The 13,364-nt window shown below is 39.7% G+C and overlaps 5 protein-coding genes and 1 non-coding gene across 8 annotated transcripts; 2 read left to right on the top strand and 4 right to left on the bottom strand.

Moving 5' to 3' along the window:
* Positions 1 to 1,153: 1,153 nt before the first annotated feature.
* On the bottom strand, positions 1,154 to 1,618 carry LOC106308947 (toll/interleukin-1 receptor-like protein). Its single transcript, XM_013746047.1, has one exon. The coding sequence runs from the start codon at positions 1,616 to 1,618 to the stop codon at positions 1,154 to 1,156; it is 465 nt and encodes a 154-aa protein (XP_013601501.1).
* Positions 1,619 to 2,403: 785 nt separating this feature from the next.
* On the bottom strand, positions 2,404 to 2,485 carry TRNAS-AGA. The gene has a single exon. It is a non-coding gene; the product is annotated as a tRNA-Ser (tRNA).
* Positions 2,486 to 2,904: 419 nt separating this feature from the next.
* On the bottom strand, positions 2,905 to 5,199 carry LOC106312703 (protein phosphatase 2C 7-like). Of its 2 annotated transcripts, XM_013750319.1 has the most exons (4): positions 5,114 to 5,199; positions 4,842 to 4,939; positions 3,688 to 4,765; positions 2,905 to 3,615 (listed from the first exon to the last, which is right to left on the bottom strand). In XM_013750319.1, the coding sequence occupies exons 3-4, from the start codon at positions 4,651 to 4,653 to the stop codon at positions 3,175 to 3,177; spliced, it is 1,407 nt and encodes a 468-aa protein (XP_013605773.1). In that variant the 5' UTR covers positions 4,654 to 4,765; positions 4,842 to 4,939; positions 5,114 to 5,199; the 3' UTR covers positions 2,905 to 3,174. The 2 variants fall into 2 exon arrangements, with proteins under 2 accessions (XP_013605773.1, XP_013605771.1); XM_013750317.1 differs by having other exon boundaries at positions 3,688 to 4,747; positions 4,842 to 5,161.
* Positions 5,200 to 5,680: 481 nt separating this feature from the next.
* Positions 5,681 to 9,314, top strand: LOC106310428 (U-box domain-containing protein 35-like). The gene is made up of 10 exons (XM_013747666.1): positions 5,681 to 5,837; positions 5,925 to 6,022; positions 6,132 to 6,253; positions 6,341 to 6,556; positions 6,628 to 6,805; positions 6,884 to 6,943; positions 7,034 to 7,111; positions 7,450 to 8,212; positions 8,757 to 9,169; positions 9,253 to 9,314. Exons 1-10 carry the CDS (start codon positions 5,681 to 5,683, stop codon positions 9,268 to 9,270), a joined length of 2,103 nt encoding a protein of 700 aa, XP_013603120.1. The 3' UTR covers positions 9,271 to 9,314.
* A 551-nt stretch (positions 9,315 to 9,865) lies between these two features.
* LOC106307558 (mitochondrial import inner membrane translocase subunit TIM23-1-like) lies at positions 9,866 to 10,602 on the bottom strand. Its single transcript, XM_013744543.1, has one exon. The coding sequence runs from the start codon at positions 10,531 to 10,533 to the stop codon at positions 9,976 to 9,978; it is 558 nt and encodes a 185-aa protein (XP_013599997.1). The 5' UTR covers positions 10,534 to 10,602; the 3' UTR covers positions 9,866 to 9,975.
* Positions 10,603 to 10,708: 106 nt separating this feature from the next.
* On the top strand, positions 10,709 to 13,215 carry LOC106307557 (telomere repeat-binding factor 4-like). 2 transcript variants are annotated; one of them, XM_013744541.1, is made up of 6 exons: positions 10,709 to 10,994; positions 11,669 to 11,895; positions 11,982 to 12,066; positions 12,366 to 12,473; positions 12,591 to 12,879; positions 12,975 to 13,215. In XM_013744541.1, exons 1-6 carry the CDS (start codon positions 10,845 to 10,847, stop codon positions 13,004 to 13,006), a joined length of 891 nt encoding a protein of 296 aa, XP_013599995.1. In that variant the 5' UTR covers positions 10,709 to 10,844; the 3' UTR covers positions 13,007 to 13,215. The 2 variants fall into 2 exon arrangements, with proteins under 2 accessions (XP_013599995.1, XP_013599996.1); XM_013744542.1 differs by having other exon boundaries at positions 12,366 to 12,452; positions 12,975 to 13,194.
* The last annotated feature ends 149 nt before the right edge of the window (positions 13,216 to 13,364 follow it).

Raw genomic sequence — 13,364 nt, 5'->3', positions numbered from 1 at the left:
CTTATGGTACTGCGGCTGACGCTGTTGACGAATATCTCCGACTTGGTGAGACCACCGCACTTTCATGTTTACATAATTTCACTGACGGAATAATACATATATTTGGAGAGGAGTATCTACGACGACCCACACCGGAGGATCTTCAACGATTACTCGATATTGGAGAGACACGAGGGTTTTCTGGGATGGTCGGGAGCATTGACTGTATGCATTGGGAGTAGAAAAATTGCCCAACTTCTTGGAAAGGACAGTACTCATGTGGATCAGATTAATTTGAACGATATTTGTCTAATATCTTAAACGATATTTGGATATGGCACGCTTTCTTCGGTCCTCCAGGTACCTTAAACGATATTAATGTCCTCGATCGCTCTCCTGTTTTTGATGACATTTTACAAGGTAAAGCTCCGAGGGTAAAGTACATGGTCAACGAACACATGTATAAGTTGGCGTACTACCTCATAGACGGTATATATCCAAAATGGTCAACATTTATCCAATCTATCACCCTCCCTCAAAGTCCTCAGGAACAGTTATTTGCTAAATTTCAAGAAACTACCCGAAAAGATGTAGAGCGGGCTTTTGGAGTATTGCAAGCTCGATTTGCGATTGTGAGAAACCCGGTAAAAACTTTGGATAAGGAAAAGATAGGAAAGATTATGAGAGCATGTATCATCCTACACAATATGATAGTCAAAAATGAACGGGACGGATACACTCGTATCGATATATCTGAATTTGAAGAAGATAGAACTTCACAGGTGGAAACGGAGAGACCTACAAATCTGAATAATATGTTTCCCAATCGGAATAATCTTCGCGATAGGAATATGCATGCCCAATTGAAACATGACTTAATTCAAAATGTCTGGAACAAATTTGTTGATGAATATTAATAATTATTGTATCTTTATTTTAATTATTGTGATTTTAAATTTATTCATGCTATATTATTGAAACATTTGGTAATTCACTTTTTTTTAATTTTTTTTTTTTATTCTAACGACTTCTTATTAGGACTCACCATTGTAAACACTTATTTGGTTCGGATCCTTAACTATTTAACAAAAAAAACAAATTTATTTTTAAATTCCTAAGGGTTCCACCATCGTGGATGCTCTAACCCATTCTCCAGCACAGTAAAAAAAAAACTTTACCATTTTCTTGACTCGGTGGCTTGTGTGTTTGCGATTCCCCTAAGCGCATCTTTCCAGAATGGAATCTTGGGATCTTTGTGATGTTGTACTAAACCAAAACCACTTCGATGATTTCTAACGTCAGAGATATCCACTTCATAGAAAACAGGAATCACAGCAATCTTTTTCTCCCGTTGAAGCTTCATTATCATTCGAAGCTCTTCCAAGCACCATCTCGAAGTAGCGTAGTTCTTCGAGATAACCACAATGGCGAACCTCGACGTGTTGATGGCTTCACGGAGTCTTTCGGGGAAACGGTCTCCTGTTTCGAGCGTTTCGTCGTCTTTGAATGTACGTATTCCTTGTCTCACAAGTTCTTTGTGCAAATGGCTAATGATGTTTTTACGTGTGTCTCCACCTCGGAAACTGAGGAAGACATCGTATTTGACTTGACGACGTGAAGGACCGCACCACGACGACATTTGATCACTCTCGCTCTTTTGGAACGAAAAAGTTTAGGGAAAACACCACCTTAAAACTCTTCAAAGTCAACGTATTCTCAACGGACTTAAATCATTTTTATATTGTGAGTTTGGACCTCTACCATTTCAGACAAATTATAAATGAGATTTCTTACAAGAAATATCTATTAAAAAATACCCAATTATTAGTTTCTAACCAGCGTTTAGCAAAGATAAGTTTAAAAATAATCTATAACAATTTTCTTTTAATAATTAATTTTTTCATAGTTAGATATAAATTTAAGTCGTGAAAGATAAAATAAAATATGAAATGTTGAATTATTAAGGGAATATCTCCATGTGCGTGTGTTTTAAGTTTACCACTAATCTATGAAATAAGTAAACTGTGTAACGTGCAATTCGCAAACTTGGCATTTAAAAGAGCATGAATTCTTAGAGATGTATTTTGACAAAATGTGGATTCTATTGACGCGTGGATCCCACAAAAATTTAAAAACTACTCACCAAAATCACCAAATAAGGATCGGTGGTAACTGGGAGGTTTTGGTACTGTTTACGGATCCTATCGACACGTGGCGGTCTGTCATTGATTTGTATATATATTTTTTTTCTAGAAAACACAAAAAAAAAATTAAGGATCCGTTGCGATAATCATGGTCTTACGTATTGAGTATTGACCCAAACAGAAACGAAGGAAAGGAGAAGTCAATGATTCCTTCGTAAAAGTTTGTGTTCCTCTCCTCTCCTGAAAAATTAAAGACGAGATGAAACTAAAAATTAGAAAACGTGAGCGGCAGGATTCGAACCTGCGCGGGCAAAGCCCACATGATTTCTAGTCATGCCCGATAACCACTCCGGCACGCCCACTTATGATCTTTTTAACCATCAGAAGTATATAGTTTATCGTTGTGATTAGAACACTAATCTTCAGGTTTCAATGACAACGCGGTCGTTACTGTAGGCATTAAGGAACACAAGAAGAAGTATGTGGGTGGTTATCACCAGCCGATGGTTTGTTCCTGTTCATGCAGCACAGAGGCAGCTCAAGATCCTTACTTTGACTCAACACCTTGTTTGAGACAATACACCACACTACCCCACTAGTTAAACGGTACGAGTACCACCATCTCTCACTATAAGCCACACTGTTTGTTTTATAAATCTGTTTATATAGCATCCTAGTTTAACAGTTTGATACTTTCTGTACAGCAAAAGAAAAATACGATACTATAAATATTATATATACATAGAAGAAGATGAATTACAGAAAAGTATTAAGGCTGATATGACAAACATCAATTACATTTTCCTTAAGCCACATCTCCAATATCACACAACATATCCATCCACATTTTATAAAGAACCCAAAATAAAAGGAAAAAAAAAACACATTTCGCTTCTGTTTCTTATACATAACATACACATTCAAGTCCACGTGTAAAAGGAATGGACTTTTCGCTATGCATCATCATCAACTTCTTATTTTTACGTAAACTTGTGACATTAAAAAATACTAAAAAAAATATAGTACTGTAAGAGCTCGAGTGTACACTGTTTCAAGCCCTGATCTTCAACTTTCTTTGAGCTTTCAGGTCAACCACAATGACCGAGATATTATCCGTGCTTCCCTTCTGGAGAGCGAGCTTCGAGAGATAATCAGCAGCAGCTTGGCACGCCTGGTCTTCCCCTACACCTCTCTCAGCTAAAGGCAAAGCTCCATTCTTCTTGTGCCACCACAAGATCCGTCTCCTCGCAAACTCGCAAGCATCTTGGTTACTCATCACATCCCAAAGCCCATCGCTGGCCAATATCAAACACTCGTCTTCTCTTGCCCGTGGCATAAACGTCACTTCGGGCTCTGGTATCACATATGGCTCCAAATATTGATCACCAATGGACCTGGACATGGCGAGAACGCCAGAAACACGAGCGCCTTGCCACTGAATAACTTTTCCTCCAGCTCTCTCTATCCTTGCATACTCGTCCTCTCTATCTGGCTGCAACAAAGATAGCAACAAGTAAGAAACATTCTCAAGATCATGTTAAAATTAAAAGTGAGGAGTCTTTACTTTGTGATCAACTGATAAAGGCATAGCCTCTTTGCCACGTAGCAAAACCGCTCTCGAGTCACCACAGTTCGAGACTATTATATGCGAAGAGCAAACCAAAGCAACCACGGCCGTTGATCCCACGGTTTCAGGAGAAACAGCTTCAAGAACCATCTCATCAGGAGAACCAACGACAGGTCTGTTGATCTTCCCTTTAACCTCATCATCAACCTTCAAGAAACAGTCGAAAAACACTTTCTCCCACTGCACCTGAAGCCTCCCTTCCCCAGTGTTCCTCTCGCAGAGCTCCTCTTTGGTCCATTCGATCTCTTCAGCCAAAGCAAAATGGATTCTATCATGACAATAGTCAGCAACGTGTAGGCCTCCGTGGCCATCGTATACACCGAAGAAGTGACTAGTGAGGTGTGTGAGGCTCGGACTCATCCCTTCTTGATCTCCTTCCATAAGCATTTTAATCGGTATTTTGAGAAAACGTGGTAACGCTCTAACAGCATCTTCCATCTCTGATCTTTCGCCGCGGATTGAAACAGTGCCCCAAAGAGGTATGCAGTCTAGCTCGTAGACGCTCCTGCTTCCTCCTCTTGCTACGTTGTGATGATGATTCTCTTCAGGCAAGCTGATGACTACCTCCGAAGCTGTCACCACCTCCTCCATGTTCAGACTCGTGATAAGGACTTCTGCTGTGATGGTAGTAGCATCAGATAGTAATACATCTTCTTCTGATTCTGATTCTTGGACTGTTAGGGCGTAATCAGAAGACAAGGTTCTGGCTTGAGATAAAGGCTTCTCTTCTGGTTCCTTTGAAACATCTTCTTCCATAGTATACTCAACCTCACCGTTCTGATCACATAGCATGTTAACTGCATCGGTAACGTTATCTAGCTCGGTGATGGATGAGATTCCAGAGTCACACATCGTGTTGGCTAGACTCAAAGTTAGTGCAACTGCTGGTGAAATCTCTTCCATAAGTTCCTATGCTGCGTGCGTCCACACGTTAGCTGCTAAAAATGGAGCAAGACAATCTTCATCGTCTTCTTCTTCTTCATGATCTTCAGCGATACTACAACATCCAATTGAGCTATCCACAGCGACTAAAACGCCGTTCTTGAACACTAACTAAGCCAAAGAGTATGAAAATCAAGAAGAAGAAGTACCTCTTGGTTAACAGATCTGACGGATCTATGCAACGGAACCTCTGTATCTCGCTCCTAAGATCAGAAGGAGCAGACGCTCAATATCTCAACCAAACCACCTAATTAGAAACCCCCAAAGTTTCAACCTTTTTTCAGATCACAAGAGAGGACACAAAAGCTCAAAACTTTATACAAAGCAAAAACAGAGGATCAGGTGAAACAGAGAGGTTTTTTTTTCAATCAGGTTGAACCACACAAACAAAAACCTAAAAAGTCGTAACCTTTATCTTTACCTTTCCAAAACGAAACATGAGTTCTCCTGGATCTGATGGGGTTTACATAAACTAAAAAGATAACAACATTAATTTAAATTGTTTTATGTGACAACGACTTTGATATTAACACGTTGCTCCAATCAATTATAAAATTAATTAAACTTTTCATCAGTTCAATAATGGCAAGAGAGATGCCGGGTGTCCTTTCCTCTTAAAAGTCAAGTCTTCGCTAATATTTTCTCAAAAATATTTAATTTTACATATACAAAAGACTTTTAAGATTTACAAGATTTTGAGAGAGAATATTCCAAAAATACGATAAGTCTTCAACTAATTTCTTTTTTTTTTTCTTCTCTGTTCATTTTAATCTGTTAAGCTGTTATGAAAATTTCTAGATATAGTAAACTGCAAACCCCCATTAAAAGCTTCAAAAGAAAATTCAACAAACAAAACAGTTCCAAGTCTGTTTCGTCTCCTGTCTTCTTAATCTCTTTCTCATTTCATTCTCTCTCTCTCTCAGAACGTACGTCATGTTTTCTTGACACACAAGTTTCAGATATTATTAAGGCGGGGGGAAAAAATAGGATGGCTGGAAGAAGAGTAAAAGGAAAAGACAGCAAAGCGATTACCGCCGTAGCCATTGACAAGGATAAAAACAGCCAACACGCCTTGAAGTGGGCCCTTGATCATATCGTGGGCGATTCACCAAACTGTATCCTCCTCCATGTTCAAACCAAATTGAGTAATGTCCTCCTCCTCATCATCATCATCATTATCATCATCCCCATCATCATGAATCTGATGAAAAGTTTTCTTTGTTAAAAAACAGGAATTGGTGAAGGAGAGAACACAGAAGCACCACATGACAACCAAGAAGAGGCTCATAAGTTCTTCCTTCCCTTTAGAGGATTCTGTGCTAAAAAAGGGGTCAGAGATTCAATCTCTCTTCTCTTTGCCATAACAACAATCACATTTTCATTTTTATATATATATATAAGTCTGAGCTCATATTATATGTTTTTTTTTTTTAAATCAGATTAGAGCAACTGAGTTGCTTCTTCACGATATTGACATCGGAAATGCAATTGTTGACTACATCAACAAAAACTCCATTGCAAATATAGTCATTGGAGCCTCTGCACGAAACACCTTCCTCAAGTATCTAATCTCCTCTCTCATATAACATGACCTTTAATCTCATTCTATGAATTGCTTTTAAACACTATGTAATGGTGTCTTAATCAGGAAGTTTAAGAGCGTAGATGTGCCAACGACTCTACTTAAAACAACTCCAGATACATGTTCTGTCTACATCGTGTCTAAAGACAAACTCTTAACAAGCAGACAAGCGAGTAGGCCTCAGACGCCTCAACACAATCCCCAGCCTTCAAAACAACAATCATTACTCTCTATCTTGTCTGATCCTGGCCCTACAAGCTTCACTTCCACTGAATCTGGAAGGTAATTAACTTTAAATTTTTCTTCCTGTTCTGTCTGGTGAATGAATCATTGGCTTTTCGCTATACTTGTAGGTCATCTTCTGCATTACCACCTACACGTCATTACAAGCCTTGTCTTAATATGAGTTCTCCAGGAGAGTTAAGCAATGAATTGTCTTCCAACCGTCACAGTGTTGAATCGAATGCGAGTTTCTACAGCATCCTAGGACGATCCACCTATGGAGGAAGCTCCCACTCTTCCACATCCATGGTTAGTAGTATTCTCAACCACGTTACTGCCTCCAAAGTTGCCTGCCGTTTTCTTAACATTTTCTTTCAAAATATGTAGTATGATATAACCGATGGAGACGAAGAAGGCCTATCTGGGGGTAACATCACTGAACAAGAGGTAAAAGAACGTTTCAGAAAAGTAGACTTGGTATTTTCAGAATGTAAAGTGCTGAGATGTTTGTGTTCTAATGTTCTTCAATATGCTCAGAATCAAAATCTTGAACTAGAGGTGAGGAGATTGAGACTCGAACTGCAACATTTTAATGCAACCATGGGGAGAGACACTGTAAGATACTTACTTCCATGTAGACAACCGACAACATTCCACAGATACAGTAAAAATCTATAGATTAATACTCGATAAATTAATATACACTATAAATTAATATATTCTTCATGTTCTTAGTTGAGCCGGTTCAAAATATGAAACAAATCGATAAAATAATAAGATAATAATTTTGTAGAATTAATTATTTTCTTATTTTGTATAAAAATATATTTTAAAATAGAAAAATACTTTTTGTAAATTAATAATTTTATAAATTAATAAAATGTCACATTCCCTACATTTTTACTGTATGTGACTATGAATAATATACCATACACGGTATGAAATGCTTGTAGGCCCCTCATCATCAAGCTGCCCCCGAATCCGAAAAGCTGGAGGAAACAAAGGTAGCAAGAGAGATGCTTAGGGAATTATCTGAGATGGATAAGCAGAAAACACAGAGTGCCATCCACGCAAACGAAGCGGCACAGCGTCTTGCGGAAATCGAGAAGCAGAAGAGAAGACTTGTGGAGATGCAAGCCAAGTTCAACGAACAGAACATGTCCAACACCGTATCCTACAGACGGTACAGCATCAAAGACGTCGAAGACGCAACCGACGGCTTCTCAGACGCTCTAAAGATCGGGGAAGGAGGGTACGGACCCGTGTTTAAAGCCGTTCTTGAAAACACTTCCGTCGCCATCAAGATCTTGAAGTCAGATGTCTCACAAGGCCTTAAGCAGTTCCAACAAGAGGTTGAGGTTTTAAGCTGCATGAGACACCCTAACATGGTGATCCTCCTCGGTGCTTGTCCCGAGTACGGATGCCTTGTGTACGAGTATATGGAGAACGGGACGTTGGAAGACCGTCTCTTCTGTAAAGACGATACTCCGCCGTTGTCTTGGAAGGCACGGTTCAGAATCGCTGCTGAGATTGCCACGGGGCTTTTATTCCTTCACCAGGCTAAACCTGAGCCGCTAGTGCATCGAGATTTGAAGCCGGCAAACATTCTGCTAGACGGGCATATGATTAGCAAAATCAGTGACGTTGGTTTGGCTCGGTTGGTACCTCCTGCTGTTGCTGATAGCTTCACCCATTACCACATGACTGCTGCAGCCGGTTAGCACTTTCATTCTACCTTTAAACTAGGCTTGCAAGTTTGGGTAGTTCGGGTAATTCGGTTCGGATAGTTAGGTTTTCGGGTAGTCGGGTTTGATTAAAAACTCGTCGAATTGAACCGTAGAAAAGTTTGGTTCAGTTCAGTATCCGGAAATTCGGTTTCTAAAAATTTTACCAAAACTAACCTAAGTTTTTTGTTTCAATTATATTTTGGTTAAAATTTTGGGTAACGTTTGGTTATATACATGTAATTTTGGTTAGTTCGGTTAATTCAATTCAAATTTTTTTGGCTAATCAGTTACTTCGGTTTGAAATTTTGGTTAATTCGGTTCAAAATCTGGTTAACAAATTTTTTCTTTGGAAAACCGAATAACGGATTACCGAAGCGAAAACTGAAGTTTTTTTTTATGAACCTGCCGAATGGAACCTAACTTCTCACCGAACTAACCAAAATTTTGGTTTGGTCCGGTTAGCAGGTTGGGTTCAGTTAAAAATCTCAGCCATACTCTAATCTTTGCATCTCCTTAACAAATTGTTGAAACAGGTACGTTCTGTTACATTGACCCTGAGTACCAGCAAACGGGAATGCTTGGAGTGAAGTCAGACTTGTACTCATTTGGTGTGGTGCTTCTGCAAATCCTCACAGCGATGCCAGCAATGGGATTAAGCCATAGAGTAGAGCAAGGGATCGAGAAAAATAGACTGAGAGAAGTTCTGGATCCCAGAATATCAGACTGGCCTGAAGAAGAGACGCTGGTGCTAGCTCAACTGGCTTTGCAGTGCTGCGAGCTGCGGAAAAAGGACAGACCTGATCTTGCTACCGTTCTGTTGCCTGCACTGAGCAAGCTAAGAGAGTTTGCAACAGAGGATCATGAAGTACATAGCTCTGGTAGGACATCTTCTGTGTCACGTGCTCACAACTCTGTTCCTCGTTCACCAATATCTTCTTCCTCTCAGGTTGGTTTCTTAGAACCTGAAGTAACTGATCTCTAATATTTGATTCATGAGTGTTTATTTCAATCATTTTATCTACAATGTAGACAGAGGATGCATACTGACGCAAAAATTGGAACTTCCGACTTTAGATCAAAGTGGAGCGACGTTGGCTATCTCTGATTGTGCTCCACCAAAAAGTTCATTGTTGATCTCTCATAGTGTCGAAGTTCCTATCTGTTGTATATGAAACACTTTATTTTTTGGTCTCATGAAAAAAAAAAACACTTTCATTACAGAAGAGCTGTCTAGTCCTTGCAAAATCAAGTCACCTTTGTGCAAGAACATTTCCTCTTGTAGCACATAAAATCTTACTGATCAACTGCTTAGTAAAAATTGAGTAGAAACTTCTTTAAATTGGACATTGTTTGAGAAGATAGTTAAACTTCTAGGGAAGTTCCAGAGAAAAAAAATTGACGGAGCTATACGAGTAATGTCAGCTGACAAGGCAATTAGTCAATTCGAGACAACACTAGCTTAGAGACATACATGAGTCATGTTATGGAAGTCACTACCTCAAGAAACTACAGAGAGAAAAAGCTTGAAGACAAAGTCAAGCGAGGTAAAACGATGAATACAACTAGGATTCAGATTAAGATAATGTTGTGATATACTCTCACGTTTCAAGACCATAACGAAGTCTTGTCATTGTATAATATATAAAAGAAGTGTTGTGTTGGCAGGTTTGTTATGAAAATTCAGAAAGCGAAACAAAATCAAAAGCTATGATATTTATTATCCCCTCCCCAGAATGGCCAGCCACATATCAGTCATATGTAAGCATAACGCTTCAAAACCCTCTTCCCCGCCACAAACGCACCAGACGCCATCCCTCCGAGTACACCCGCCACAGCCGCAGCTCTCACCCCACGCGCCGCCCTAAACACAGCCCCAGTCCCAAAACCCGCCACCACCTTCGTCCACGCGTCATCCCTATCCGTATACGCCACGACTCCGCTCTCGATCCCGGCGTAGATCAAACCCACGACCCCGATCCTACACCCCAGCGAGCGACCCGCGTGGCCAGACGAGTTCAGGATCCTGTTCACCTTCAGCTTCGCCGTGTCTCCGTACTCGAAGCTCCTGACGCCGGAGAAGAACCCGGAAGCGGCTCCGGCTAGGGATCCGCCGAGGTAGCCCGTGCCCGAGTAGAAGGTGAGATTCTCTCCCCAAGATCGGCGCTTTTTGAGGGACTCCTCGGTGAAGAGGTACTCGGGGGAGGTGGGGAGCTTGTAGAGGTACTGAGACTTTATCGGAGCGTCGAAGTTTTGGTAAGGGTTGTAGAGACGCGAGCTTTCGTCGGAGGAGGTGTGATCGGTCGACGCCATTGTTTTTAAGGGTTTATGATCGATCTGTGAGCTTTACAGGTTTATGAATTTTTGTAGGGTTTTTAACACTTTGTGTTTAATTCGAATTTGACCCCCTGATGTTTTATTTATAACATTTAAACCCAAAATCTTTTACATTTTTAGTTATTTCCTCTTTTGCACCTGTGGTTTTCAGATCTTTATACGATACGCTTCTTAAATTGGAAAGCTTACCATAAGACCCCGTTTTGTAAAAGTCGCGATTTTGTTTGGATTTTTGGAAAATATTCTGGGAACAAAAAGGAAGGAGCGGCGGATGAGTCGCTGATTCGATGGGAAACCAGAAGCTTAAGTGGACGGAGGAGGAAGAGGAGGCGTTGCTCGCCGGTGTTAGGAAGCATGGTCCCGGAAAGTGGAAGAATATTCTCAGAGATCCTGAGTTTGCTGGTCAGCTCTCTAATCGCTCCAATATTGACTTAAAGGTCTTCACTTTTCTTCTTCTCAATCACTTTTTTTTTTGGCTGATGTGTGTTCTTACTTAGCAAAAGCTAATTCATCGAAAGCTAATTCATCGAGTTCTTGAGACATCGGTAATAGAAAATTTGTAAATGTTAGTTCCCTGATGTTTGGTCTGAGAATTGAAATTTAGTGGCTTTGTTGTATCTGTTGAAAAGATTAAAACTTTTAAGAGTTTTCTTAATTTGAGTTTATTGTCTGCTTTGTTTCGTCTGTAGCGTCTGAGATTAGTAAAGTGTGTCCGATTATATATTTTCTTGTCTATGCTGGCTGCCTGGTAATTAATCTATCTGCTGTCCTGAGAGAAGGTCTTGAACGTACCCGAGATTGACACTATAATTGCATTATATGACACTATCAAGTGCAAGTAATGCTGCAATGCGTTAGTCTTGAATCTAGCCATGGTTTTAAATCATAATTTGAGTTTGTTGTCTGCTCTGTTTCTTGGTTGCCTGTGGCGAAGTTTGACTCTTATGTCATAAAATTTATTTGATATCTGATAAACAGAGAGGAACACAAATCATCGGACCTTGTTGTGTTTGAACTCTGAGAGGCAATTTTTCTGATTTGAAAGTTACCAGTGTTGTATGTGTCTCCTTTATTTGGTAACCTATAAGTCCGATGTTTCATATTTTTGTAGGATAAATGGCGTAATTTAAGTGTTGCCCCTGATATTCAAGGGTCAAAGGATAAGGTACGGACACCAAAAATCAAAGCTGCTGCCTTTCAGCTGGCGGCAGTTGCAGCTGCCAGTACTCCATCTCCTAGTTCCAACCATTCTCCAGTTCCTCCCCTTCCTCGTAGTGGATCTGATTTGAGCATTGATGATAGTTGTAACTTTATGGCTGATGCAAAGAATGCTCCCAGGTTTTGTTTTTTTCTTTATTTTCTCTCAGCCAACCACTTAATCCTTTGTTGATTCTTAACTGCCTGTAAATTAATATTTTGTTAAGGTATGATGGGATGATATTCGAAGCTCTTTCATCGTTGACGGATGCTAATGGATCTGATGTCACTGCAATTTACAACTTCATCGTGGTTAGTCATATTTTTTTCCGCTCTCTTTATCCTGCATTTGTCGCTGACTCAAGTTGTTGAAATCTTTTGATTTGTAAAAGTAGCTAAAACCAATCCTTCATTCTCATCTTAAGAAAATAATTATATAACTACTTAACTGTTCTTTGTTGTTATAGTTGATCCTAGTTATTGCATTCCATTATGGTTATCTTAGAAAAGATTATCATAGCTCCGTTAGGTTATTCGTTATTATTGTCTTAGCAGCTAACCTGTACCAATGTAACGATCAAGCTCATGATAATGGTCTGTTATGTGTATAGCAAAAAGGACATGAAGTGCCACCGAACTTTAAAAGGATCCTCGGTTCAAGATTGAGGAGGCTTGCTTCTCAGGGCAAACTTGAAAAGGTTAGCCAGTTAAAATCAGGAGTAAGTCTTGAAAGCCTTGCTTTGAACAAGAGCATTTTTTTTTTCCCATCTGTGTTGATTTCTGTTTGCCTTTTCTGTGTGTTTGGTTCTTCAACAATGCGACAATACACACGACAGACGCAGAACTTCTACAAGATGAATAATCATAGCTTCATGGCGATGAGAACGCCACTTGTAGCGAGACCAAAAGAGGTGAATGTGAAACCTCGGCAGGCGAACAGTCAAGGACTCGCGGTTTCGCAGGAGAAGGTTGATCACGCTGCAGGAACCGCAGCGTTTAAGTTCGTGGAGGTGGACGAAAAATTAGAGTTGCTCAATGCAGCCGTAGAAGACAGAGATAGGATGATAGAACTGGCGGAACAAGCGGAGTTGATTCTACTGCTAGCAGAAGAGTTGCACAAAGAATGTAATGAACTAACACCTATTCTCAGTGTTCTTTCATCTCTATAAATCTCAAGGACGTTTTGGTGTCTGATATTTTCAAGATTTGTTTTGTTGCAGGTTCTGAGGGAAAGATTGTGGCTTTGAATTGAGGTTTGACGGAACAAAAGAAGAAGCATAGAGTTTGAGGCTTTGGAGTTCATCACTATGTTGTGGTATATATACTAGTAGCAATAGGCTATTAAGTTGCATTCTCTTGTTTCTTTTTGCTATACCAAATTGTTTTGACAAAAATAACATTTAATTTTCTTTCCTGTAGTGTAAGATTTTAACTCAAGTAGCTTATATTTTTTTATTCACAGAACATTCTCTGAATCAGTGAGAGAAACAGCAGTGACAAAAATATTTGAAACTCTACTTCAGGTACAAGCAGCATACAACAGTACAATTGGTCACAAAGTAAATAGATTTTAGTCCAAAAATGACAAGCTAACGTTACAAAAAAGGAGC

The sequence above is a fragment of the Brassica oleracea genome, chromosome C8 (assembly GCF_000695525.1).
Source record: "Brassica oleracea var. oleracea cultivar TO1000 chromosome C8, BOL, whole genome shotgun sequence".
NCBI lineage: Eukaryota > Viridiplantae > Streptophyta > Magnoliopsida > Brassicales > Brassicaceae > Brassica > Brassica oleracea.
Note: the sequence above shows the minus strand (reverse complement) of the source record. Positions and strands in the feature narration are given on the sequence as shown.